Source organism: Panulirus ornatus, chromosome 52 (genome assembly GCF_036320965.1).
Source record: "Panulirus ornatus isolate Po-2019 chromosome 52, ASM3632096v1, whole genome shotgun sequence".
In the NCBI taxonomy this organism is placed as follows: domain Eukaryota; kingdom Metazoa; phylum Arthropoda; class Malacostraca; order Decapoda; family Palinuridae; genus Panulirus; species Panulirus ornatus.
The window spans coordinates 14745047-14773029 of record NC_092275.1 but is presented as its reverse complement, the minus strand read 5'-3'; the positions used below and the strand labels follow the sequence as shown (position 1 = coordinate 14773029).

General features: G+C 45.4%; 1 protein-coding gene across 4 annotated transcripts; it reads left to right on the top strand.

The window, feature by feature from the left end:
* Positions 1–1502: 1502 nt before the first annotated feature.
* LOC139765109 (protein D2-like) lies at positions 1503–27983 on the top strand. 4 transcript variants are annotated; one of them, XM_071692289.1, is made up of 6 exons: positions 1503–1634; positions 14551–14713; positions 15862–15945; positions 25562–25654; positions 26681–26729; positions 27080–27983. In XM_071692289.1, the coding sequence occupies exons 2-6, from the start codon at positions 14561–14563 to the stop codon at positions 27295–27297; spliced, it is 597 nt and encodes a 198-aa protein (XP_071548390.1). In that variant the 5' UTR covers positions 1503–1634; positions 14551–14560; the 3' UTR covers positions 27298–27983. The 4 variants fall into 4 exon arrangements, with proteins under 4 accessions (XP_071548390.1, XP_071548391.1, XP_071548388.1 ...); XM_071692290.1 differs by having other exon boundaries at positions 1620–1684; XM_071692287.1 differs by lacking the exon at positions 1503–1634 and adding an exon at positions 1828–1847.

The window sequence follows — 27983 nt, the reverse complement described above, 5'->3', positions numbered from 1 at the left end:
CCTTCGTATACACTATCAACCATCCTTAACTACGCCAAGTAAACCTAACGACAGTACACAGCCTCCTTCCACGCTCACCTCCCACATCCAAACCAGTCAGACTCGGCTATTACATGAATACATCCATAAACCACACAAACAATGCATGTCCTTCATCCACAGCCCATATCCACGAGACATTCAGCCCATGACTACCATAAACCACCAGCCTCTCATTCCAACCCCACCGATTCCACCACTCTTATTGACACCCGCCCTCATTTGTGTCGTAAAATCATTTATGAAATATAACTGGACATGTGGACATTGTCTATCTAACATGACCTTCCTTCCAGATAGACACGCCTGACCAAGCACCACCCGACACCACTCACAATCATTATCATTATTTTTCAGTAGACTGCCCATCAACCTTTACCTTTTGGTATCTGTGTGGCCCGTCTATTTATCACCCAGTCTCCTTTTTCATATAGATTCTCTAATCATTTTATGTATTTCATTAATGTATTTTCAACCTTTGGCTTCAGTAAATTCAGTAAATCGTTTATTATTATCATTATCATTATGTTATCATTATTATTATTATCATTATCATTATTATTATTATTATTATTATTATTATTATTTTTATTATTATCATTACAGGTGAACATATTTCTTGTGTATATCTCGTACATGATATCCTCCAACGCCATCTGTATACACACACAGGTCGGTCATGTACTCAACTAAACCACGTCTGTAGGTCGGGGCCACAACCCATACATACAAATAAAGAATATAAACAATCAGAATGACCCAGTGTTGTCATATATACTATGTACAATGATGTGTACAAGAAGTACAACAATCTGGTTAGGTTCCATACATACATACATACATACATACATACATACATACATACATACATACATACGTATGTATGTATCTATCTTTGATCACCTTAGGGATTCCCTTCTTGAGAAAGTCCTGCAGGTACCACAATAGGGCTCCTCTCCCAGGGACTCCTTCAACTTCAAGGCTGCAGGATTCTATTTCTTGATCCGGTGCCAAACATACACGCATATATGCATACATATAAATACATACATACATGTCATCCTTCCCTCGCATCACTGTGATATAACTGCACACACATACATACATACTTAGTTTTATGTGATTAATATCTCTGAATGTTTATGATAATCTTGCATTGCAAATGAAGATGTTCTTTTGTACATATTCAAAACGAAAGTATCAGTAACACCAGTGTTTATAAAGCATCAGCAACATCAGTGTTCACAAAGCATCAGTAACATCAGTATTTGTATTACTGATAATACTAACTGGCATTTGTACTTTCTCTTTGTGCCTGGGTCACCACAGAAAATGAAACGCCAAAAGTTTTGCTTCTTGAAGTCGTATATACATTGAAATGCATTACACCTACTTAAGATTTTGCATGTGCACAGCAAGAAGAAGAAGAAGAAGAAGAAAAGGAATATGTGTATAAACAGAAGACAGAGATCAATGTCCGAGATTAAACAGGTGTTGGTAGCCCCTGACCGAGCGTGGTTACTAACGCCCCTAACCGAGCGTACTTATATGCTAATTTTACATCCTGTGTATTGGCTGTTCCACTACTGAGTGAGGTAGGAAAATCTCTCACCCTGTGAGCTGATGTGTTATATTAACCCAGGAAGTGAGTATCTAGTGATAGTTAGTACATATACTGTGGCTGTGCTAAATCGGACAACAAATGTGGAGAGAAATGCGAATTTATCTTCACAATGTACACACGAGAGAGTAACATCTGCGTGGCACTGAGTTCCATACCAGAGAGTGATACTGTGTTTATTGATGAAGTGATACACACAGTGTGAATATTCTATAAACAGTAAATTATACAATGTTCATAAACATCTGTATCAACTTGAGCTTGAACATTTTTCTTGACTAGAAACAACAGTTGATTTTAGATTATACTAAAAATAATGCTGTTTGTGCTTGCCAGTAACCACCCACAACTTCAGCTCAGTATGACGATGTTTTCTGAACGGAATGAAGTGAAATAAACCGCGAAGATTCATGTTACGTCAAAAGGTATTTGATGGTCTAATGATATTATGTCACATATACAACTGGCCAACGTGATCTAACCTCGAGAAGGTAAACACTTTCTCCATTTTTTCTTGGTTCTCGACCCGGCGGACAGAAAGATGCCAGTCTCCGCCAGATCTGTTGAAAATATGAGAAACGATGAGATTGTCAATGAAGTGATAACAGTGCGGTTAAAGTGAGCTTTTCAGGTCTTAGTTGACCTGTTGACGTGACCCCAGGAAGTGGAAAGGTTATGGGAAGGGAAGATGTTGGCCACATAAAGGGCCTTGCCTCTTATCTTATCCTCGTATGTTGTCGTGTAAGTTTTCGTGTCTTCCGGAGGCTGTCTTATCGTTTGCCCTTGGCTTAGCTTGCTGCACGAACCCAGAAGTCTGTTGTCCCTTCTTAACCTATACTTACCTATACCTTTTGCTGTCCTCCAGTTGTGCTCTCTTGTTCTGGACTCAGCTTGTTTTAAAGAACAGTTGTATGTTAACGTTGTCATATAAAATTTCCATGTCACTATTTCCTCTACTTCCTTCAAATGTGGGCAGATACGGGCTTCCTTCACCTCTTCGTAGTTCCACCAGTCACGGACAGAAGGTCACATCAGAGATATCAAGAGAATGGTGAAGGGGAAAAAGAAGAGACAACGGAAAGCATTTACAAATTTTGAAAGTAGTGAAATACCTGTATTTGAAGATGTGTCACGTCATAGTTAATTGGAAAGACATGAAAGGGTAGAGAGTTCCAAAGTTTCGAGGTGTAGGGAGAGAAACAGTTATCAAAACGGCCCACCCTTGAGTTGCCGATGACCACATAGTTATCATGTGACGCAGCAGCTTGCTGAGTGGTGCGTGGTCTAGCTAGTGGTAGGGGTACACAAGCAGCCAGCTCTCGGGAAGAAAAACCAAAGCAATACCTATACAAGAGGGAAAGTGAACCAACATTGCGACGTAGAACAAGTGGGTCAAGTTATAAAGTTAGCCTGGGAGAGTTTATAAGTCTGACCGCTTTCTTATCGAAATGAACATATCTCCCGTCTCATTTTGGACCAGTGCAACGTCTCAGAACAGGCAAGCAATAACCTGGTAAATTAATGAGTGCCAAGACGCAATATCTCCCTCCACCTACGTCAGAGAGACTCGTATTGCTTTCCTCAGTTTCAAAACACCACAATTCAACTCTAGCACGAACATGTTGGGCATAACTTTACACTGGAAACCCTACATACTCGATATCAAAAAGTCTGCTTCCCGAAAGCTGGGGTAGCTGTATAGGTGCTGCAAATATTTTTCTTGTGACCAGCTATTGAAATCTACGAAGGTTTTTCATTCGGCGTAGGACGGAACACTGCGAACATACGTGTCTAGGTTGGTTCCTGGTCCACTTTCCAAGTAGCGAGAATGGAATCAAAAGCTGTCGGTTTATTTACTCTTCCTAACGCTAATGCTCAACAGTCATGTGCTGCCTTCTCCTTCTGCCGCAGGTCTTGCTCTGAGTGCTTCACTCCAGAGCTGTCTGCGTGTGTCCTTGTACCTGCGTCACGCGTCTTACTGTTGCTTCCCATAGATTTTGTTTGGGTAATGACCACACGAGAATTGGCCGTTATCATACCTCTTTTACATGGATAGAGAGGCTGTGAAATTCTCTTCTTTCCTTCGTCTTTCCTTCTTATAACGTTTCCCATTTAAGAGTCAAAGCCTACTAACACCGCAGGAGCCTCGTTATCATTTTCTTCTGTGCACTTTACACTTATGAGGCGCCTGCAGCACTCAGGAAGCTGGCCACGTTCACCATTCTGGATCACAGATCATAAAGTGTTGTGTGTGCGACTGTGTGCAGAGAGTGGAGGGTAACTGAGCATTAAGTGCTGGTCTTCTTTATGGTAGTTGCATCGTGGGCATGAGGAACCCTGGGATATGTTGCAACAGTTTCTGTGGTGCTGAAGTGATGGATGATGTTCACAGCGGATGCGGGAGATTGTGACGTATTTATCTGGGGAGTGTGGCTACTGATGGATGTAGTATGCCTTGTGGGCTGAAGACTGAATTGGGAATCCGTTTCTTTAGTGCTTGGCGGGTTATTTTGTTGTGTATGTTTTGTCCGTGTTAAATTTGTTGGGGTGGAGGAATCTGTATGTAGAGGCTACTGGAGTGTGGGGCACAAGGAAGGTTTTTATCTCTATTTGGTGGATGGTGATCAGTATGCGTTGGTATGGGTGGGAGGGGCCTGGTGTTGAGGCACAGAACTGAATGCCGAGCATTTTGAGATGAGACCGAATTGGAAGGATCTTTGTCTGATTGTGAGGAGTTGAGTGTTTGTCGTTGCTGGGCAGCCGGTGATTGTTCTAAGTGGACATTTGCGTGTGGTTTGAAGACTTTTTATATTTGATTTTGAGAGGTTAGACGACCGAGCAGGTGAAGAGGCATAGTGTAAAGTGTAGTGGATGAATTGTTTGTATAGGTTATTGAGGGATTCTTTTTCTTGTCCCGATCTTGTGACAGTGTGTGTTGTGTGGCACCTATCTAGTTCGTTACTTCTATGTTCATATGACGATGTAGGGAAGAATGTCGTGTGTAATACCGAGAAAAGTTAGTGTTTTGCTCACTGGCGGAGACTGACCATCCTAAATGACAGGAGGGTGTATACTGGACTCCTGCCTGTATTAGGTTAAAGGAAAGATTGAAGACTTTGAATATATATATACATATATATATATATATATATATATATATATATATATATATATATATATATATATATATATATATATATATATATATATATCATAGGGATTTATTCGATATTTTCTGATTTTTTTGGAGTAATTCATTATTAGATTCTTTCCTATTAGTTTCCCTTATCTTCGGCTCCTTATTTTATCCGCCATTATGTTTTCCCATTTAGACCGGTAAATGGATCTTTGGAAAGAGCTTTTATGTGGCTTTCTCAACGATAATAGCTTGAAAAAAATGACCCATATGTTAGGACGAGGGAAGGTGACAAAGTCCTGCTAAGATGATAGCCACAAACCTTTGTCATCATTTTGCTGTCATCGAAATATAGATCGTTGTCTGTCAAATATGCAGTATGACTTTTCATGAAGAATTGAGTCCAGATTGTTCATTAGCTGAATTCATCGGAATTTCATATCAAATTAAGATTAAAAAGTTCTCAAAATATTTTCATTATTGGTTATACTCTAAAAATAATTGATATAAATGATAGTGTGGAACTCTTCATTAGATTATATCTCTATATCATGGATAAAGTAGTTTTGCATTAGGGTATTGTTATTCTTTCATACGTTCATTTTATTCTTTTCTGCTCCATGTCACGTGACACCGGCCTTCGCGTATGGAGGCAGTCGACCAGAGTGCATATATACCAGATCAAATTTTTAATTTCGTTGGTGAGACTTTTACGAGGTAAGTGATGTACAAATACTCAGCTATTGCGTGTAAAATGTTGATGTGAAGCCTTTTATTAAATGTTATTGTAGAACATATTACACTGAGCTGAATGCTTGCTTATGGTGTAGGTCTTTCAGCCAAAACGAAAGAATAATGGAAGAAGTTTGTAGATGTGGATAAAAATATCTGCGTCAGTGGTTTCTTCATTACAGAATACGGCTTGATGACCTTTACCTTCTGTGATAACCAGTAAGTCAACAGCAAACGTTTGTTTATTAATGGAAATATGCAAGGCTGTTGGAACCGGCAAAGGATAAAACTTAAACACAGGCGGAAGGACGGAGCTGGAAGCAGTGCACAGTGTGTGTTAATGTTTTTTTTTTTTTTTCGAATTTAGACTAATTATCTGCAAACTTAAAATGTTGATATGATACATCGTTAATTTTAGGTAATTTGACGATAATCAAAGTTTGGGGTTTTAATGAACTGTTGATTTATCGTCGTATCTGACATTCTGGGCCAAATTTGACCCAATCTAAATCTGTTCGAGTTTTGACACCATTTTATTGAAGCCTAACCCATATGGTTACTGTGAGTAGTTGAGAAACTGAAAACGGACAAGATTCTTTTTCTTCGAGAGTGACTTTGCAGCCGAATTAGTTTGGTTAGTTTAGGTAACTTTAGGGTTAGTTTAGCGAAAAAAAAAAAAAATGGTCTCAGTTATGTAACTTACCTAGGATCAGGAGAGGTAAGGTTAGGTGTGTGAGATTACTATGGGTTAAGTTTAGTAGGCTGGAATAAGTTAGCTTAGAAAAAGTTCTTGAAAGTGACGATATCGGAGTCTCGACTGCGGTTAAATTTCGAAGACGGAGATGGTATAAATCAACTGTGATAACGTAATGTGTTTGCGTTTATTTCGGGCTCAGACTATTGATCCGGCTTGTTTCTCCTCAGTTAGTCCTTACACTTGAGTGCTGTACTTTGCCTAAAGTAAGGCTTTAAAAACTTTTTCTTGTATTTAGACTCTACAGCTTCATCTCCGTGTAGGTTTTGGATTTATAGATTTCTTCTTTTAACGTTAAGCTGAATAGCATATTCTCTTTATGTGTTGAGCGTAGCTTAGTATTTCTTGTTCTTTGCTTAGTTTGCCTTTGAAGTGGGCTTGTATACTTCGTATTCAGATGTATACTTCATAGCATTTTAGTTCTGGGCTGTGTACGTTGCCCTATATACAAGGAATTAGCAGTATCCAGTGCTTGTCTATAGACCAGATCATGTTGGGTTACGGAAGAATATGCCGGTCGCGTTACTCGTCCTCTTACTGACTGAAGCCTTGTATAACGCACGGAACAATATCCAAAAGGGTTTTGTACTTCTGTTCTGTCCCTCCTTCCGCTTCTCTTTGTCTGCTTAATGTTTTGGTTTCTGTTACCAATGATTAGTTTCAAATGAAGATTATTTTTTCTTAAGTTAGTTGTGAGTTATTGTTGCTTAAATGTCAGCTTCGATCACTTTGTACTATAAAAAAAAACTTTGTTCTAGGGGCGTTTCGGTCATCGTTGCCATCACGCTATTAATATTTTGTCTCCTGTAGTACTTTATGACGTATCTTGTGATGGTTTGTATTTACTGCGACTTAGTTGGAAAGCTACGCTCTTTGTTCAGATATTATATAACGTTTATCTATTTTCTAAAAATCTTGCACATGTTACGTGTTTCTGACGGATGATTTTTTTTTATCACTATTTCAGCAAGCTGGCAATTGAGCTAAGCAGGCAGTGTTGTGTGGTGTACATACTGCAACCTGTTATGCCATATTTTGCCCAGGTTTATCAGATGCACTTTATATATAGCAACGTTTTGACGTTTATGGAAGAGAGAAGAAATTTTTGGTTGGTATATACTGCAATTCAGTTATTCAAGTGCAGTTTGTTCACCACTGGGGTCAGATAATGATAATTTCAGTTATTTTTTTATTGAATTATAAGAACATATAAAGTATGAAAAGGTAATGTTTAAGTGCTCTAGTTAGATAAAGATGCTTCCGGTTCTGATATAATCTTAACACGTTAAATCATACAGAAACATATGGGTTGTTAAGATGCAAGGGAATCTGAAACATATGATGGTCCAGGAATGGAAAATATCCAATGTAGACTCTGATCTGTAAACATGAGGATGGCTGAGCTAATAATGTCTTCAGTAATCTTACGACACGTTACATATTCATTCATACAGATAGCGCAGTTGTGATTCTCAGATTAATTTTGTTACACCGAGCGAACGAATTAGTCAGTCCATCTGATGCATAATTAATTAGTGAAAAAAACTGATGTTGCTAAGTCTTGAAAGTGATATGCTTATGTGATTACATTATTAGATTTACGTATTCAAACGAGAACGAACGGTGAAGCGTTCATTTACACCATGCTTTCTTAACCATTTTTTTTTTTCATACAACCCGGTAAATATACCTGTAACGGGAGAGTGTTGCTGGCAAGTATAAATTACTCGCTCTATGTTGGGGAATGCAAGACCGCGTGAACAGTTACACATAGAGACAAGCGTTGAGAAATTTTAATGGGGATTACCAGATCATTATAATGTATAGAGCAGGGGACTCTTGCCCTTGACATGCTTTAAAAAGTCAAGTTGTGTGGGTGGTGACGGTGTTGTGGGCTGGCTAGGTATGTTGGTGTGTGGTCGGTGTTGACGTGGGTGTGTCGAGTTTGATAGGGATAGTGATGGAAAGACGACGATGGAGTGTGTTTGGCATGGGTGTGGGTGGCTTGGTTGTCTTGGAGTCTGATTGGAGTGGATGTGGTGGTTTAGGTGCGTTAAAGTCTGGTTGGCGTGGGTGTGGAGTGTGGGTGGCCTGGGTGCGTTGGAGCCTGGTTGGCGTGGGCGTGGGATGTAGGTGGCTTGGATGCGTTGGAGCATCGTGGGTGTGGGGTAAGGTAAACGAGGCAAGAACATTTGGTAGACAGGTAATGAAAAGGACTTGATACTTGGCCTGATGCTATTTGACCGTCATATTGAACAGTAAAGATGATAGGTGTGTGTGTGTGTGTGTGTGTGTGTGTGTGTGTGTGTGTGTGTGTGTGTGTGTGTGTGTACCAGCTGATTGTGCTGCAGTTTAAGTATCAAAACTTGAGCACGACGGTACGACCCTTGAGCACGACGGTAAGACCCTTGAGCACGACGGTACGACCCTTGAGTACGACGGTAAGACCCTAGAGCACGACGGTACGACCCTTGGGTCAGGCCCGATGTGTGGATGGTTCGGTGTTGCGTGGGTGATGGTATGGTGTAGAACATGGTGGTGTGGTTGATATGGTTGGTTGAGGTAAGACTGGTGGTTTATGGTTGGTGAGGTATGGTGTGTGATGATCGGGAACGCAATCATAAATAAAGACAAAACACACACAAAAACTATACTGAAATGAGATTCAGGTTTAACACTACCTTTACAGGCAGGAAGGTTGTGGTTCAGGGTTGTCACTGCTTGTAAAGGCAGAGGTTGTGGAGAATTTGAGAAATGAAATTGACTTCCTCGGGAATGCAGGTGAGGCTGCTGTCAACCTTCTAATGTATACATGTAAGGTCTTGCTTGACTGGCAAGGTAGTGTTTTCAAAACTCGTGAAGCTTGTATTGTCTTGACCAAACATGGGATTTGTTGGTTTTTCCTAAGGAAACAATAAAGGAAATAGTTTGTAGATTTTTTCTAAATGCCGATGAGTAAGCAAGGATGTATTTTTATGATGATAGTGATCTATTGTATTCAAAAGGCTGCAAATGCGTGATGATAGGAGGGAGCGATTGAAGATATCACTGTACTTGATACCACTTGGGGGGGGAGAGAGAGAGAGAGAGAGAGAGAGAGAGAGAGAGAGAGAGAGAGAGAGAGAGAGAGGGGGGGGGGGGGGGTGGCGCCTGAACCTCCACCGGACATAACCTCCTCCTATCTTACTTAGTAAAGTTCCCTCACACTGGGGGAAATGTACTAGATGAAGTCTGATAATGTGTGTAGTGAGATCAGTAATGTATAGAGAGGGACAGTGGACAGAGAAGCTCCTTCAGTCTCCTTCCATGTGAAATAACGACTCACGACTGTTTAGATGCCCTGCCGAGAAGGCCTGTCATCAGGAGGTGCTGGCTGCTCCATATCATCTCTGGGTGTGACTTATGGCCGTCAGCATTTTCTTGGACATTTAAAGCCAGTCTTGTGGTTTATGTCTTTCGTCATATTTGAAGGAGATGAGAAAGATGATCCGTGTTTGAGGATCGGGAGGTCAGGTCCTGGTGGGTGTTTGGTTCCTGCGCCATCCTGTGTTTGGAGGTTGTAGTCCTCTCATGGAAGGTGCGGTGGACGCATGCGGCTGTTGACTATGGCTGCCAGGAAAGGTATGCAGCCTCTTGGTCACCATATTCATCTGTCAACACTGACACAGTATGAGCACCTACGTAAAGTCCGGGACCTCGCTCTGGAGAGCCCGTGGCCGGGGTGGGCCTGGTGGGGGCCGCACACGGGATGTTTGATGGGCATGTATGGCAGCAGCAGTCTGGGTCAGACACGTTGCAGGTGACAGCTGTACACTAGGCTGTTGTCTGATGGTGACGTCTGCCTGACGAACAGCTGGGTAGAAACTATGATTCTTTTTTAATATTCTTTCAACATTGAGTCCCACTACTGATGGCAGCCAACCATACAAATATACCAGTTGGCATGATGATGTATGGTGATGGGTGACGTATGATGATGTATGGTGATGGGTGGCGTAGGATGATGTGTGGTGATGGGTGGCGTAGGATGACGTGTGGATTTCTTCCAAATGGGAATATTTATAACAGTTTAAGAGACGAGTTTAAAGTCAGATCTTTGAGTCCACATATGTATGGAACGGTCGGCACATACGTGGCGTCGGAGGCGAGCGACGGGTCGTTGCGAAATTCAGGGAGTCGTCGTCGTCTTATAGATTTGGCGTCGGAGTTGGCGAGGCGTCGGAGGGGCTGTCTTGGTTACGTTACCGCGACCACGAGTTACTACAAGGCTGGTGACGTCGTAAACCAGTTTATCCACTCCTGGTGAGACCATATTAGGAGAGCAGAGTGTACCATATTGCACCAACTGGAACACTTTAAGGCAAATCCTCGTGGAAAAAATTGGTATAGATTAATCCAGTGTTGGGACGTGGGTGAAATATGGCCTACAGTTAGATCATGGGTCTTACTGTGTGATGAATGGATGTCTAGTGCGGGTGTGTGGGTGTGATTGTGTGGGCTGAATTGGCTGGTGGCTTGCACTCAGTCGTGAATATGGTTTCGGGCACGTGTGGGTGGTGTGTGGGTGTCGGGCACGTGTGTGTGGGTGTCGGGCACGTGTGGGTGGTGTGTGGGTGTCTAGCACGTATGTGTGGGTGTCGGGCACGTGTAGGTGGTGTGTGGGTGTCGAGCACGTGTGGGTGGTGTGTGGGCATGTGTGGGTGGTGTGTGGGTGTCGGGCACGTGTGATGTAGCGCGGATGTGTGAACGCGTGGGGTGTCTCACGAATCTGTGGGCTGACAGGCGGGAAGACTTCCTTGGGCATATGCTGGTGTTGATCAGCTGTTGACATGTGTACAGCGGTTGTGTGGTGGTTATGAAGGTGAGGATGGTGTGTAGCTGGTTCACTTGTGGGTGGAACGGTCGTCTTGATATTGTAGGTATCTTGCGTGTGTGACTGTCCTGAACGTGTGGATGCCTTGAATATGTGATTTTATGTGTGGGTATCCTGAGCATGAGGGTATCTCGTATGTGTGGATCTTGAACGTGTGGGTATCTCGTATGTATGGGTCTTGAACATGTGGGTATCTTGTATGTATGGGTCGTGAGCATGTGGGTATCTTGTGGACTGGGAATTTGTAGGTGTTATGTGGGTCATGAATGTGAGCATTGTATCTGTGTGGGCGTGTCAGCGTTTGTTCGAACTGTGGGCGTAGTGGTGTGGGTGGGTGATGTGTTGTCAGGGCATGTAAACGTGTGGGTGTCAGATAGGTCTGGGTAGTGTGTGGCTTACATGGACATATGATATACCTGCATTTATGTACGTGTGTTTGTGTGTGTGTGTGTGTGTGTGTGTGTGTGTGTGTGTGTGTGTGTGTGTGTGTGTGTGTGGTGAATGGGTGGGTGGTGGGTGATGCATGGAGGTTGCCTGGATTTTGGAGTAGGTGTGTACATATATTCTATGGCTTAAGGCAAGACTCTAGTATTCATATTGACCACAAAATACTCAGTAGATTTTCCTTGTGACTTCTTTTCACGTGTGTGTAGATAACATTCATTCAGGGTTTAGCCTCAGCCTGTGGAAAATATTTTGTTCTATTTTTTTTGTCACATGATTTACGAGATTCAATAACAGGAGAAGTTACAGCTGTGTAATTCATCCAATTAATTATATATATTTATATATATATAATTAATTGGATATATATATATATATATATATATATATATATATATATATATATATATATATATATATATATATATATATATATATATATATATATATATATATATATGTGTGTGTGTGTGTGTGTGTGTGTGTGTGTGTGTGTGTGTGTGTGTGTGTGTATAAGCAGGAAGGTGATATGAGTGCATGGGATAGAGTGAATTGGAACGATGTGCTATACTGAGGTCGACGTGCTGTCAGTGGACTGTCATGTGAAGCGTCCGAGATAAACCATGGAAAGGTCTCTGGGGCCTGGTTGTGGATAGGGAGCTGTGGTTTCGGCTCATTACACATGGCAGCTAGAGAATGGATGATAGTGGATGCGGCCTTTCTTCGTCCGTTCGTGGTGCTACTTTGCTATCGCGGAAAATGACGATCAGGTGTGGGAAAATATTTGGTGATGCTGGACATTTCATGTGTTATTCATCAGCTGACGAAATGTACGCAGAGTGTCAAATAAGTGAACTGCTCTAAGGCTGGTCATGCATTCCTGTGTTGTAAATAGTTGGGAGGACGACCAAGAATGGCCAAGGAATATGCGTAAGTTGAGGCAAGCTTGTTGCGCTGGCTGGAGGCCATGATAATGATTGAAGCCTTTTTTGAGGAGGTAACTGGGAAGGCGGAATGCCTGCCTCATGGAGTAATGCATAAGTTAGGGTTGTGTGGAGGGTGACATACGTGCGGTGAGTGTAGCCTGGGTAACGTGAATCTCTAACATGACCATGATGGGTACGGAGCGGGGAGAGGCAGGTAAGAAGTGGCCGGCCAGTGGTGCGTGGGCAGCGTAGAGCTGTGGGTAGTAGCAGAGGCGTGGGCGCTGCCTCATGTGGGCAGGGTCTGCATATGTGTCGTCGCGGTAATGATATGTACACTACGCCAGACCGACTCTACCCCAGGTTAAGTGGTCGCTAATATGGCATATCTGTGTTACTCTCTTCTCAGTAAAAGTTGTAAATCATCGTGCTAAATGTTGTTCGTTTTGGGGGGAATGAATGGAAACCTCACATTATCCCATGATTGCTGAATTAGGTGAGGTACATGTGTGAATTGATTATAATGGCGTAGTTTGATAGGCCTGCTGCACCATGACCTGTGCATCTGGCACACTCCCGTCCTCCTGACGAGGATATAATCGAGCGAAAACGGTCGCAGTGGACGCGCACCTCTGTAATTGAGTGGCGCTTTGCACAAACAAGTTTGTCGTTATTTGCCAGAGGTGAGAGCGGGTGTACAGGTCTATATATGTATATATTTACATATAATGGCATGATAACCTTTACAACACCTGACTGGTACTTGGTATCAGTTTGGCAAGATAACTTCCAAAATGCGCCCCTTTGAATGTGAAATATCATTACGTATGTGAGAAAAGTATCATTGATTGCTCCTAGTTTGTATGCCTCTCTTGATGAGTGATAGAGTGTGGTTGTTAAGGCTGTGATGCGTGGTGTGTGGTGCGAGTACTGTGTGGTTGAGTGAGTAGTGTGGAAGTTTGGGCTTACCACACGTTGCTGTAGACTGCAGCTGGCCCACGGAAATTCTGAGTTTGTGCGCCTCTTCTGCGCAGGTTTGAAGCTGCCTTTACGATGGTCATGTGAAGGTTTGACGACACTGTGATCATGTTAACCCCTTGAGCACGACCTTTGGGGTTGAGAGTGTGACCTGAGACACCCAAGGGTCGGGTCAGAGGTCGTGGTCGATCATCATACCGTGGTACCAAAGGAGTTACATAATAGAAATTCTTCAGTGTGAATTCATATGCAGAGAGCGTTTGCGTAGGAGGTGGTGATCAATGGTGCGGGGTTGCGTATGTTGTGGTACTTTTCCCTGGGCATCGACTGGCATGGTTGCTTTTATGACTACGTATGGTTGTGGCAGTAGAGACACAGGTGGTGTTGATGCACAGTCCAGAGCCCACCATTCCAGGGTTAGGTCAGCCTGGCATGGATCGTTGTCTTTCATCTTTCTCTCGGGAAATTGAAGTTAATTCTACTGAATTTTATCCTATCTGACGGAGACTGATGCTCAGGTATTTGAATGCGAAAATTGTTTGATATGTGCCTACGTATACACTCTCATGGATATGTTAGTTATTACCTTATTTTGTTCGGTGATCTACCAGCAAACAAACTCAGAGGAAGTGCTTTATTTTGTAGCACTGACACTGTTAACTGCATGTAATAATGAGACTAAAGAAGGTTCCTCCTCCTCCTCCTCCTCCTCCTCTTGTTGTGAGTAATCTGACGTATGTAGGAAGCAGCGTCAACACCGTCTGGGATGGTGACCTCTCACCATCGGTCACTCATCCTGGGGTATCATAGCACAGCTCATGAATACAGGAAGCAGAGCAGGAGTTTCTGGGATGGGTCCTGGGTAACACCAGAACTCATTCTAAGAAACAGTTGTGGTGTTGGCCAGGGTTCACGCCAGAGTGGCCTGCGGCCCAAGGCTGCTCTACATCCTGTTGCAGAGAAATGTGGATTCATAGGAGTGAGAAATTCTTTGATGGGAATGATACAGCCTCGCCATGGTACTTGAATGTGTCAAAATCTCATCCACAGGCGACACAAGATGGCGCTGGAGTACGTGAAGACCCTGGTGACGCTGCTGGTGGTGGGGTCCGTGTTGTGTAGTGAGAGGGCCACCATCGCCTCCCGCTGCCAGCTTCAGCAACCATCATGGCGCTGCACAGATGATCCCAAACTCACGGTCATCTTCGAGCAGGTGAGTTTCCTTCCACCGGCCGGGAGGTCGACGTAGCTGACTCCTCAGTGGGTCAGGTTCACTCCAAACCGTTCATGCTGGCTGTATGACAGACGACTTTCTGTACAGAAGGAAAGCTGTACTCAGAAGACTAGGCAGAAGCTGCTCACACTTTATAGCAGCCGTAGCGATAGTCGCTTTATCTGGGTACGTCTTTAGTGGAAAGTCAGTTTAACTCCCGCCATAGAGCTTTGCCCTTCCAAGTATTATTGCTTTACTACTTTTCCACAAGTTTTGCTTTACTTCCCACAAGTTTTGCTTTACTAACGTTTTTGAAGCTTCGAAAGAAATCTCAGCAAGAATTACCTGGAAGAGTGACTAGCAAGGTTAGGTAATATAATGTGGTCATAAGGAAGATAATGTCAGAAGTTAAATAGTGCTACATTCTGCCATGTAAAGTAGATCAAGATGAATGATTTGGTTTACCATTTGAGGAAATAATGTGTGTATGATAAGGTAAGGCAGCAGGAGGTATATACCCCATGCCTTACGATCCTGCCGCCTAGCAAGATAGCACCTGGAACGCGACTTGTCCCATTATGAAGGAAGATTCCTGGCTTGGCTGCAGTTCCTGCTTTCAGAGAGCCATACGAGAGGAGGTCAGTGCTTCCAGTCCCCTGATCCCAACCCCCAAGGATGTTGTAAAGCTGTGTTCTTATTTCAAAATCCAGGGGCAGTCCTGGATACTTTTACTTCTGTACTTGTAACTCGTCTGTAAATTTCCTGTATTCTTGATACCATTATTTCTCATTAATATGATAACCTGTAAATGAGGACGCTGACCTTACAAAGCTCGCACGTACATGACATTTACCTTCAGCCACCTTCGTCACTCAATGGACGGTGGTGGTGATGGTGGGGGAAATTTTTTTTCTGAAATTCCACAACACTGAACAGCATCCTGCGTTATGACGAGTCTTCCAGGGACTGCCAGGCCCACCAACTATGATATAGTGTTCCCGGTACATCAGCAAACATAACATATGTATCTTATGTTTAGTAGTAACATTCTGCACCACAGTTTCCATAAAAGTCGATATATGCTGTGGACTCTTTACTCCTGACCTAACAAGATACACTGGAGGGTTGACGTATCCTTTTCATCACAGGTTACCTTGGAGAGCTGTGGAGGTCTGTATGACAAGGAAATGTTGAAGACCATGCTTGCCGTCACCTACCACCAGGCTGATCCAGTAAGTAACAAAGACTGATGTTGTATAGACATGTTGGCCGAGGAGTTCTGCTTCCCTGATCACTCACTTGCTCTGTTATTTTTCAGATCATGAGCCCAGTCATAAGTGCATGAAGGGCGCGTTTAAAATTAGATTTAGTAAGAAAATAGAACGTTTGTTGTAATGTGTTGTAAGACTCACTTTCGCTTCCTCGTATGGGAAATTATTCGTAAGTTGTATCTCTCTGCCTTGCGTTGGCCTGTCAAGCTTTGCTGTGCGTTGGCCTGAGGAGGTTCCCGCCTTGGTTGGTGACACAAACCTTGCGAATCCACTGAAAGGCATCAGCTGTGGCCGGCGTCTCTGTGTGTGTGGTGGAGGGCCTCGTGTCGGGACCCTGTCTCGTGTACGCCTGCCTCTCCTCAGACAGCCGTACTCACGGCGTACCTAATCACGTGCTCCTCCACCCACCAACGCCTCCTCCATGCTACCATCGATAATGACCTTCCACCTTTCCTTGGCTTGGTTATTGTCCTGGTCCTCTTTAAAAACGAGAGCCCCCGCTGTGTTTCCCCTCTCCACGCATTTTTCCTCTACCATTCTCCATCGATCATCTATAACTTGATGTTTGTATCATTTCTGTCATGTTTGTTTTAGATTGCCTCTGCACATTAGGGATTTCCAGCCATCGGAGCTGTTTACCCTCCGTTAGATTCCTTTTGAATTCAGTATACAGATTATTCATCAGCGCCTGGTAGGTGAGGAGAGTCGTACCCCTGTCATCCCACATCACTCACCTGACGTGTTACTGACGCCATAAGAATGCTATGAAGCCATGATGAATTCTACAACCGTGACTTTCATATTGACTTCCACCGTTTCGTAGCCTCATTTACTCCATCACTCCACTCGTAAATGATCAGTTTACAGTCTTAACAGAAAATCAAGATTCAAATCGTTCAAAATCCTCCTCCGACTTCATTTTGATATAAGCTTTTTTTTTTAGAGTCCATATACGACCGATACAGTTTTTCATCCTGAGCATTTTCTGCAGAACCCTCATGTCTGGTGTACTCACACCTTCCTGAACCCTCATGTCTGGTGTACATATCCACTTCCATACCTCATACACCTTACCTTGACGTCACCTTTTACCTTCATAACACTGTAGTGAACTTTGTCTTGATCCATTCATAGGGAACACGACCTCCGCTACTCTGGTGCTGAGTTTTCATTCTTCTTTGTTAGATAACGTACGACGTACCCCATGTCCTATGCTGCCACGGAGCTCCACTGTGTGTAGAACTTTACTTATATACACTACGAGTTGTGGTTTTTCATCATCGAGATTGCCTGAGGAGGTTTGTTTGTTAACTGAGTGCGAGATTACCCGTTTCATCAGTCATCATTTCAGTTTAAAAGCCATCGTGCCTCCGCCAGGCACTCTGTGCATACCGCTGCCTTTGCGCGCACCAGTACTTGGGGCGGGCGGTGCACCAGCTTCGTGGCTCCTCTGATCCTGTCTGCTGAACGGCTTAGAAATAGAACTATTTTCTTTGAAGATTTTCATTATGATCTGTATATCATGTGATATCCTGACTTCCTTACTGTATATATTGTTTGATGTGTTGTACTCTATCTATCTGCATCACACTTGCCCTTGTATTATGTGCTACGACCCATCTACCTGCCACTTGCTGTTACTGTGTGTGGCAAGACCCATCTACCTGCCACTTGCTGTTGCAGTGTGTGGCAAGACTCATCTACCTGCCACTTGCTGTTACAGTGTGTGGCAAGACCCATCTACCTGCCACTTGCTGTTACAGAGGGTGGGAGCCGCTCATATAGCACAGAGCCTAATACCCTGGTATCTACTTCAAACATTTCTCTGTTTTCCCAATGAACTTATCATATTAGGATGTATACATTACTTACTCATTATATAATATGGATGTATCCTCTTCAGCGCAGGAGCTTCTGTTATGTGTTTTTTTTTTCCTCCTTTTTTCAGCTTTTCACAGCTGGGAATATAATGCTATACTGAAAGTGTTGGCTGCTGCTGCTGCTGCTGCGCTAACGTGCCGCTGATAACATAGTGCTTTATTACATGTTGGGTGGCGTCGTGTGCAGTACGTAGGGTGGGTGCTGGGCTGCCTGGGTGACTGGATGCCGCTCTCTGCTTTATCTGTTTCCTGCGCGTCATGTTCTCCTCTCACTCACCGGTGACCTTGGCTCTCACCTGCCTCCCTCCCACGTCCTCTGCCGCCGCCAGCTCTCGCTCGCTTTCCTTCACTTCTCATCTCGTCCTACACCCACGCCTCTTTATCACCCACCCATTTATTAACTGATATCATACGCTTCTACTCTTTCCGACCCTCACACCTCTTACCATGCAGCCTCACTCACACCCCTCACCATGCAGCCTCACTCACGCCTCTCACCATGCAGCCTCACTCACGCCCCTCATCATGCAGCCTCACTCACACCCCTCATCATGCAGCCTCACTCACGCCCCTCATCATGCAGCCTCACTCACACCCCTCATCATGCAGCCTCACTCACGCTCCTCATCATGCAGCCTCACTCACGCCCCTCATCATGCAGCCTCACTCACGCCCCTCATCATGCAGCCTTACTCACGCCCTTCCAGGCTCAGAGCATGACACCCCTGACCACGCGACACTGTCTCCACTCTCCAGCCAGCAGATGCTCCCTCACCCACGCCACGCCTATCACAACTTTCCCTCGTGTGCTCCTCGCCTCACCACCTGATTCCTGCCATGCATTAGCACCCCTCACCCAGGCTAGGCCTCTCACCACCTCCCCTCACCCAGGCTAGGCCTCTTCGCTTCCTATCACCCAGGCCACCCCTTCCCCCTCAGCCTTCCCTCCATTCCCTTCAGTACTTTCCTCATGCATGCTACGCCTCTCACGGGCTCCTCTTGTCCCTGCCTAGTTGCTCTCTATCTCCCCTCATCCAGGCCGCACCTCTCCCCACGCTTCATTCACGCCTCTCCCCAAACCCACACATCCCAGCACGTCCACTCACTCGGTCCCCTCACCTTCAACTCATGGCACGGGTGCACCTTTGACCTTTCTCTGATGTTACTATGGCACTGGGGGTGGCTGATGACCCAGGTATTTGTTACCTCCTCTCTCTTCTCTCTTCATATAAGCAGCGTTTTTGCCGATAGCGTCCATCCTCTTTTCAAGCCTTGTCTTTTTCTGTGCCATACTTCACTGACTGTTCTAATCTGTACAATTCTGTTTATAGTACAAGTGATGCTCTTTAAATAGTGTTGGGTCTTATGCTGTGGCGTGGGATGCATATATAGTGATCACACAACCTTGTGCAGAGCCAAGCTGTGGTGAACAATGTCATTGACCTTCACGACCCTGGTGGTGGCTCGTAATTCCCTGTGGTCAGAACCAGGCTCTGGTCACCAGTATTAAGCTGGATGCGACATACAAGTACCAAGTGACCGACGTCAACCCAATTCAGTTTATTTACTACTCAGTGTCGCAGGTTGTAGCTTTTTACGTGGCCTTGCTGGGAGCCAGAGAAGGAAGCAGACACTGGAAGGTGTAATGTAAGCACCTAAACAATTTCCCTGCTGACTACAACACTGCAACTTGTATCACTGACTTCTGATGGAGGGAGTTGATCGCGTCCTCTCCTCTCCCTTGCAGACGTTCCAGTGAACGAGGGAGAACGAGTGGCCAGTACTGTAGTGCTGACCAGCGAGGTACTCCCTCATGGCTGACTGCCAAGAATGGTACAGACCTATCAACATGCCGTGTGACTGAGTCATGGCACACATGACTGTGATAACAACATATTCTCTTGGGCAGAGTGACATGATGGCGAGGTGAAGAGCGGCTCTCGCATTAACGACAACTTGCAGGATTCGGTGGACGTCAGTAGAGACGTGTGATGGGTACAACTTATGCGTGACTCCACTGCAAGTCGGTCATTCAAAAATGAGATCAAGTAAATACAGTGGGTGAAGAGCACGACCGAGGCGACCATGAATGAACCGAGTTATGAATGAACACGCGAGAGCTGCAGTCACCTGTACACAGGCCGGCCTACTAACACCTTACGCTCACTCATTCTGTGGCACGGCTGGCAAGGCCCTCGCCCCAGCCATACCAGTAACCTGTAAATATGAGGGAGAGGAGCGATGACGTAGCATAATTGATGCCGGTATGAATGAAAGCAGGAGGTGAGCCCGGGCCTGGCTGGCCGGCCTAGTAACACGGCCCGCCTGGCCGCTACGCTGCCTCGTCATCCACGATGTCTCGGGTCAGAGGTCGGCCCAGTCTGGGTCAAGTATGTCACCCTGGTCATCCTCACCTTCTGTATCGAACGAGTTTGTTTAAATTGGGTTGGTGGAGCGGGAGAGGTATGGGACGGGGGTCAAGCTTGGGATGAATGAGATGTGGCTGCAGGATCCAGGTTAAAGGAGATGGTGTGTGGGTCAGCGTGGCATCAGAGCGGGAAATGGTCCGGTGTGCAGCAGGAGGCCGGGCACACACACACACACACACACACACACACACACACACACACACACACACACACACACACACACACACACATATCTGCAGTCTGTATGGTGCTGCCTGCCGTGAGGTGTGGGCTAATGTAACATTATGAGCAACGTCTTTCGTATTAAGGATCAACTTGGGGTATACTTGTGTTTACCTTCTTCTCATACATGTCACTTGACGTATAGCATGATCTCAGAGGAATGTGATGATGATCTCAGAGGAATGTGATGATGATCTCAGAGGAATGTGATGATGATCTTACATGTCAGTACTTCATATGCTTCTTCGGTTGTTGGTTGACGATGTTGACCTTAATGACCCAGGTGGTGGACACGCCAGAAACCTAACTACATAACAAACGTGCTAGTTTCTTGATGTTTGTCCTTATCTGCTCTTACTATATGTGCAGTTATTGTCTGATACCATGAGCATGGTGGACGGTGTTGATATTCACACACACACACACACACACACACACACACACACACACACATATATATATCGTGTATGACCAGCCAGGTAGAATAGCCCAGGATTAAGGGGTGGTGGGTTGGGGTAGGGGGTGGTAAAGGGTGAAGGTGTCAGGTATGGGAGGGTGGAGGGCAGAGGACAGACCCAGCCTGGAGAAAAGGGTAACGTTAAATGGCAGACGAAATACAGAGGCGAGGAATGACGTATGGGGAGAGGAAGACTGGAAGTGGTCAAAGATGAGAGAGAGAGAGAGAGAGAGAGAGAGAGAGAGAGAGAGAGAGAGAGAGAGAGAGAGAGAGAGAGAGAGAGAGAGAGAGAGAGAGAGAGAGAGAGAGAGAGAGGGAAGAATCAAGAATGTGAATGAAAGTGGGGTAGTAGTAGGGTTGTGTGGGGCCGCACCAGCGCCGCCGCCCGCCCGCCCGCCCGCCTGTATTGATCACGCCCCTGACGTCACTACTCGGGACTACCTGCGTCACGATTTGTGAATGAACCCTCCCACGCGCGTGACGTCACCAGCCAGCCAGCCAATGGCCATGCGCCTCCCGGATTTGTTATTACCTTCAGCGTAAGCAAAGCTTTCATTTACCTACAATGAATCTTGTTACACTGATGAGGAGGAATGGTTTTTTCCTCGTATTACTAGGGCGGGGAAGTTAATGGCCTCGTGTTAAATGATCATGGAGGGAATGATTCATGGATTTATTTCCCCAGTAAGACAGAGGTCACGTACTTGAAGGGAATGTCCCCTTATAAGACAAGGTTGAACATTTGGTTGTTATACTGGTTGTTATACTGTGCCAGATATCCCGCTTACCCGTTCCTGGTCACAACCTGGGGGTAGGTCCTGCCTGACCTGACCACAGTCACCCTGACCTGTGCTTGTCCCTCCACTGTCCATCCCCCCCTCACCCTACCCCACCCACCAGTCGTTCCCCCCTGTCCTGACCTGACCTGACCTGACCTCTAGTTGTCCTTCCCCGCTCCCCTCCTCCCCCGCCTCTCCTCATCCCCCGAACCTCTGGGGTTTCCTCTCACAACTCAGGTTCGTCCTGACCTGCTCTCCCTTGCCCCGCCCCCACCCACCCGTCCTACCTCCTGCCCCGCCCACCGGCCCTCATGGCCCCGGGACACCACTGCCCTCATGGCCCCGGGACACCATTGCCGTCATGCAGCACATAACCTGGTCCCAGGTCGTCCGTCCTCATGTTCCCTACATATCCTTCTCATGTGCTGCCATGTGATCAACACCCAGCAGGTGGGTGTCTCGACCACAGATGGTCACACCAGAGTTTCCACCTGACCTAAACTTGTTTCCCTTCACCAGATGGCGCGTCCTCGTACGCCTGACCCACACCCTCCTCACAGCTCGACCTGTCTCCTTAATGTGCCTCGCCTGAGCTTCTTGCCTTACCTGTGCATGACCCTACCCTACACTTCCCCACCTTGCCTTACCTGTGCATGACCCTACCCTCCATTTACCCTCACGTCAGCCTGGCCCCTCGCCCCTGCTGCTGCTGCCGCCTGTTCCTGGGCTGAGCTCGGGAAAGTACTGTGGTCGCTCACCTTTAAGGTGGTTGTCTCCGTCTCGTGTTACCTTTAAGCTTGCGCAGGGGAGGGAAAAGAGTGGAGAAAAAGAGTGTGTGTGTGTGTGTGTGTGTGTGGTGTTGGAGAGAGAGAGAGAGAGAGAGAGAGAGAGAGAGAGAGAGAGAGAGAGAGAGAGAGAGAGAGAGAGAGAGAGAGAGAGAGAGAGAGAGAGAGAAGCCCTGTAAGTGATAAGTGACTCTCAAACGACAGTGAAATAACTTAAGATTAAACGACAACATTGTAACTGATATAATACAGAAGGTTAAAAGGTGATCCCCCTCCCTCCCCCCTCTCCCCCCGGCCGCTAGATGAAGTGTATTATGAAATGTGACGTCATATGGCAGTAGGTCGGTCGTCACACGTTCCGGTCTGGTGTTACAGGAGGGATACAGCTCTTGTTGCCGACTGCCCTCAGGCCGTTCTTGCTAGGACGTGTCTCGTAACGCCGAGAGGCGATGTCTATGTCTGTCTAGTATGGCAGAGAGAGAGAGAGAGAGAGAGAGAGAGAGAGAGAGAGAGAGAGAGAGAGAGAGAGAGAGAGAGAGAGAGAGAGAGAGAGAGAGAGAGAGAGAGAGAGAGAGAGAGAGGAGTACTTGCGAGTGTTGACGACATGACGTACAGGGAAAGAATATCTACGGTACTTACGACTAGATTCTGCCCAAAATGCAGGCTGGAGAGAGCTGAGGGATGAGACTAGGGAGGATGGAAGCAGAGGACAGAAGATATGACGTAAGGAAAGTTGAAAGTAACAGAAAAGATACTAACCATGATTTGTCCCTATATGGAGGGTAACATGTGCAGTGAGGGAGTCTAGGTATGTAGGGAGATGGAAACACTGGATGAATGAGAACCGAGATGGAAGGTATGAGGGCAGTCTGAGAGAGATGGTTGGTCATTAATTTGTGTTATGAGGAGGGAGGGTTCAGGTCCAGATGATACTCTGGTCCCATACACCTGCCTGGTCCAGACCAGGTGTGTCCTGCTGCTGGAAGGATGGTATTTTTACGTAATATTCTTATTGCTGATACTCAGAGATTTATCATCATGATAACATCTCATGGTTATTTCACTCGTGACAAGATGTCGTAGACATTCTTTTCTTCCTCTTCCTCAAAGCAAAATTTGGCAGGTTAGAGTTTGTCTTTCATGGCACAACATTCATAGGGTATTTCTCTGTCGGTCTGTCTGTTTCTCTCTCGTAGTTATTTGTTAATCGTAAGTACATTTCTCGCTCATATACTTTCTTTTGTTACCAGATTAACTGTCATCCGTTTATGTGTGTGTGTGTGTGTGTGTGTGTGTGTGTGTGTGTGTGTGTGTGTGTCGTGGACGATCTTTTCCCGTTGTTATGAACCTGACGATTATTGTTACATCAGCTGGTGTTAGTGAGGCTCAGTATGTGTGTGTGTCTCATCTTTAGCGTGGATGGCTGACGTGTCTGCTCCCACTCACCTCCATCCCTGAGCTAGACTCCCTCTCCTCCTGTTACTCGGTGATGTAAAAGGATGATTGTAGCCACATCTCCCGCAGGAAGGATTAGCTTGAACACTCCCACGTACTACAGTTCGTCATTACAAAATGGCCTAAATAAGTAGATGGAGAGCAGAGGAGACAATGTTTTGGTGTTGTGTCATGGGTCTGGTGAAGGAAGTGGTTGATCAATATTTGTAATCTTTATCTTTGTGGTTATATTTACACTGAAATGCCACCTGCTGGCTTTAAGGTGGAACTTCGTACTGCAGCCAAGGCTTGTCACATGTATTATGCAAGCTGTTACAACAGAAACATTGTGTTGTGTTGCGTTGTGTTGTGTTGTGTTTCCTGCACTGCGAGGGAGTGGGAGCAGTACCTGCAGTAGTGGTAACAGATGTTAATCTGTTACCACTACTGCTGTATCTTCATCATCCTTGCCTACAGAGAACACACACACATACACACACACACACACACACACACACACACATACACAGCCTCGTATATGAACAGGTAGGTCTAAACCTCAATGGTCGCACGGAACATGAGTGTGGATAAGATCTCTCCCACTATCGCCTTCCATCTGTCAAGGCGATCACCCGACCTTAAGGTATTGTTCCCAGCGGAGGTGTTGATGTGGACAATGAGATGCTGAGTGATTCATGGGCACAGGTGATTGAGATGTATGTGGGCACGGGTTGCCCGGGGAACAGGGGTTTGACAAGGAAAACAAGTGGGTACACACGCCACTGCCTGGCTGAACCAGACGTCGGTATTCAGAGACTGAAAGAACATGGCTGAATATCCTCATGCACTGTAGCTGACAAGTCTGGAAGGATACGCCTGCGTGCAGCCCTTTGCTGTCACCAGAGCCCGGCATTCTTCTTCGTGAAGTATCCTTGTTCTCCTGCATGGCCGCGGTGACAGTCGACCTGCTCGAGGGTTCGACATTTTTCGGTCGTCGTCTCTGTCACTGGCAGCCAAGGCTGCTGCTCTCGTGCCGGTACACTCGCCGTGTGGGGAAAAAGACGCACGTTCCCATAATGCAGCAGTTAGCGTTTCTATATCAGGCAGGTATGCTCGGGGTCGAGTCGCTAACATTAGCGATCGTCATTTGACAATGAGGTTATTTCAGGTCACCAGTCATTCTTGGGGTGTGGCATCACAGAACCAGACAGGTCTAGTTAGCCTGTTGAAGACAGATGCCACACACACACACACACACACACACACGATGCCCTACCTACTGCCCTCAAGCAGAACCTCGAGAGATCGAGTGGGAGAACATTGTCTTGATGTGTGGTCGAATGTGGTCTACAGCTGCGGTACGAGAGAGAGAGAGAGAGAGAGAGAGAGAGAGAGAGAGAGAGAGAGAGAGAGAGAGAGAGAGAGAGAGAGAGAGAGAGAGAGAGAGAGTGTTAATGACATGGCCTAGGCTGGGTTCACTCAGTTGTCCGTGCCGTCTTCGGTAACATTATGAACCTCCTCCACTGTGTGCTGTGATCAATGGCAGACCTGACCTGAGAGATGTAATGCCTCGTGTTTTTTCTCCTCGCAGCTCAAGACGTACACGTTGGTGATGGTTGATCCTGACGCCCCCGGCCACACTGATGGTCAGGCCTACCTCCACCTGCTGCGTGCTGGCATCTCGGTGAGCACTCACGTGGGTCTCGTGCTGGTGCAACATAGCCTTGACCATCATCATCTGACCACCATCACAGACCATAAGCCACGTTAACGTAACACCTCCCACACCCAACAACCTGAACTAACACCATTAGTCACCCCTAACCTGCCACCACTAACGTCCTCCCTCCCCTGGCTCCACCTTCCCTCCCCTGGCTCCACCTTCCCTCCCCTGGCTCCACCTTCCCTCCCCTGGCTCCACCTTCCCTCCCCTGGCTCCACCTTCCCTCCCCTGGCTCCACCTTCCCTCCCCTGGCTCCGCCAGTCCCCCTCTGGACTGATGTACCACTTAACGCTGCTGAAAGCAGCACCATAGGTACTTTTAGGAACAGACCAGACATTGCTTCGTGTTCACGGCTGACAGTACGTGCGCCTCCTGCGTAACACATAAGGTGTACAGATATTCATTTCTCCTTAAATCTTGTTTGTTGTTCTGCTCTGACCAAGCTTATCTCTCGCTCTGATCTGTACCGCTCCCACCACCAGCCCGGGAAGGACCAGCTGGTCTACTGCTGCTAACATACCTTTCTAATTCATTTATGAGGGGTGTATGATGATGGGTCATTGTATGATGGGTGTATGATGATGGGTCATTGTATGACGGGTGTATGATGATGGGTCATTGTATGATGGGTGTATGATGATGGGTCATCGTATGACGGGTGTATGATGATGGGTCATTCTGAGAAAGCATTGAAGGTTAGCTTACATGGAATAGTGAAACGTTTATAAAGCTTTTATGGTAACGTGTTTTATTCTATTTATAAAGATAATATTAGAAATGTGATTTGAGAGAAAATAATGATGTTAAGTTGTGAGACATTGCTCTCACTGGAGGTATTACATTTCCACCAACTACAACAGTCACGACAACTTAGTCATTTGTACACATCATTTTAGAAATGTAATCTGACCTTTTCAAATTTATTTCTGGCAAAGTATGAGTTTGTACAGTTGGCGCTGTAAATAATGTCTTATTTTTCCATAACAGGGGAAAGATTTACTGTCTGGAGATCAGTTGACTGGCACTAGCGTGGTGGGTAAGTACGTGAAACATCATGGTCATGGATGAATAATATGAATAAATCAAAGTTCAGGTAGGAACCTAAATTTTCATGTAATACCTGCACCAGAGATGTTAGTGAACTACTATGATGGTTGGGTTGTAGGTGATTCCAGATGTCTCTCATAACCCCTCACCTGCACTAAAGATGTGTGTTGTCCCGTGGTTAGGTCTTGGAAATTTTGAACCTTCATTAGAATTAAGCATTTTTGATATTTCTCATATTTATCAACATTCATTTCAATAATGTTCCGTACGTATTATGTGAAATATTTCGTTATCATGACATTCGGTGATGTTCAAAGTTTAGTGTTACCTCTTCACCAGAGTACGCGAGGCCCACACCACCAGAGGGTACGGGGGTCCACAGGTACGTAATATACCTGTACGAGGAGTTCCCTCCCGAAGACCCTGAGTTCGTGCCCTTCCCTGGGACCTTCAAGAGGAGGTCTCGCTTCGACCTACACTTATACGCCCAGAACTATGATCTGTGCGGCCCCGTCGCTCACAACATGTTCCTCGCTGAGTTTGCTGCTCGCATTTAGGAGCGGCAACCCAGGCTCTAAACACAGGATTTGCTCGACACAGTTGTAGCAACACAACGCTATCCTCCGTGTCTTTCTTGGCCACGGATGATGGTGCCTCTGTGGGATGTGTTCCCGTCATAACTATTTGCTTCAGAAGATGGAGATGATTTTTTTTCTCTTTGTTGTCATTTGTACTGAGAGATAAAATTTTAGTTAGCCAGTCAGCCTAATATAGCTTAGAAAGGATCAATCAGTATACAACATATATCGTTTTCCTTTATTAGAATATGAAAGTTTGGATTTATTTGTTGTTGTTATGTTTACAGCTTGGCATCGCTTTACCTTGTAAGACTTTTGATAATTATAATAACTTTGCTTTTCCTCAACTGTTTCTGTAAACATTATCATTTGTTTACCTTTGCAAGATTATTGGTATAAGGTCAGTATACAGCAGATGGTGGCTGTCAACACCTGGCGACCATCATACGATCATCTGCTGCATAAACTGTCCCGGAATATGTGAAGGACTTGGACTTATTATAGGAAAACTGTCTTTACTTGATTTATATGGAGGTCTAATTATGTGTGAGAGTTTACTGTTCATCTGAGCTAGGTAGATATGTTAGTTATGATTAGTGCTTGAGGCTTTGAGTGAGAAGTTATGGCTTGTTCTATTCTAGTGTCAATAAACATGATGATGTGAA

Bases quoted from the DNA above. Each gene is read 5' to 3' on its own strand.
- LOC139765109 (XM_071692286.1), top strand. From the start codon at position 5,443: ATGGAGGCAGTCGACCAGAGTGCATATATACCAGATCAAATTTTTAAT. The intron at 25,655-26,680 runs GTGAGCACTCAC...TTTCCATAACAG, and splicing joins TGCTGCGTGCTGGCATCTCG to GGGAAAGATTTACTGTCTGG. The intron at 26,730-27,079 runs GTAAGTACGTGA...CCTCTTCACCAG, and splicing joins GACTGGCACTAGCGTGGTGG to AGTACGCGAGGCCCACACCA.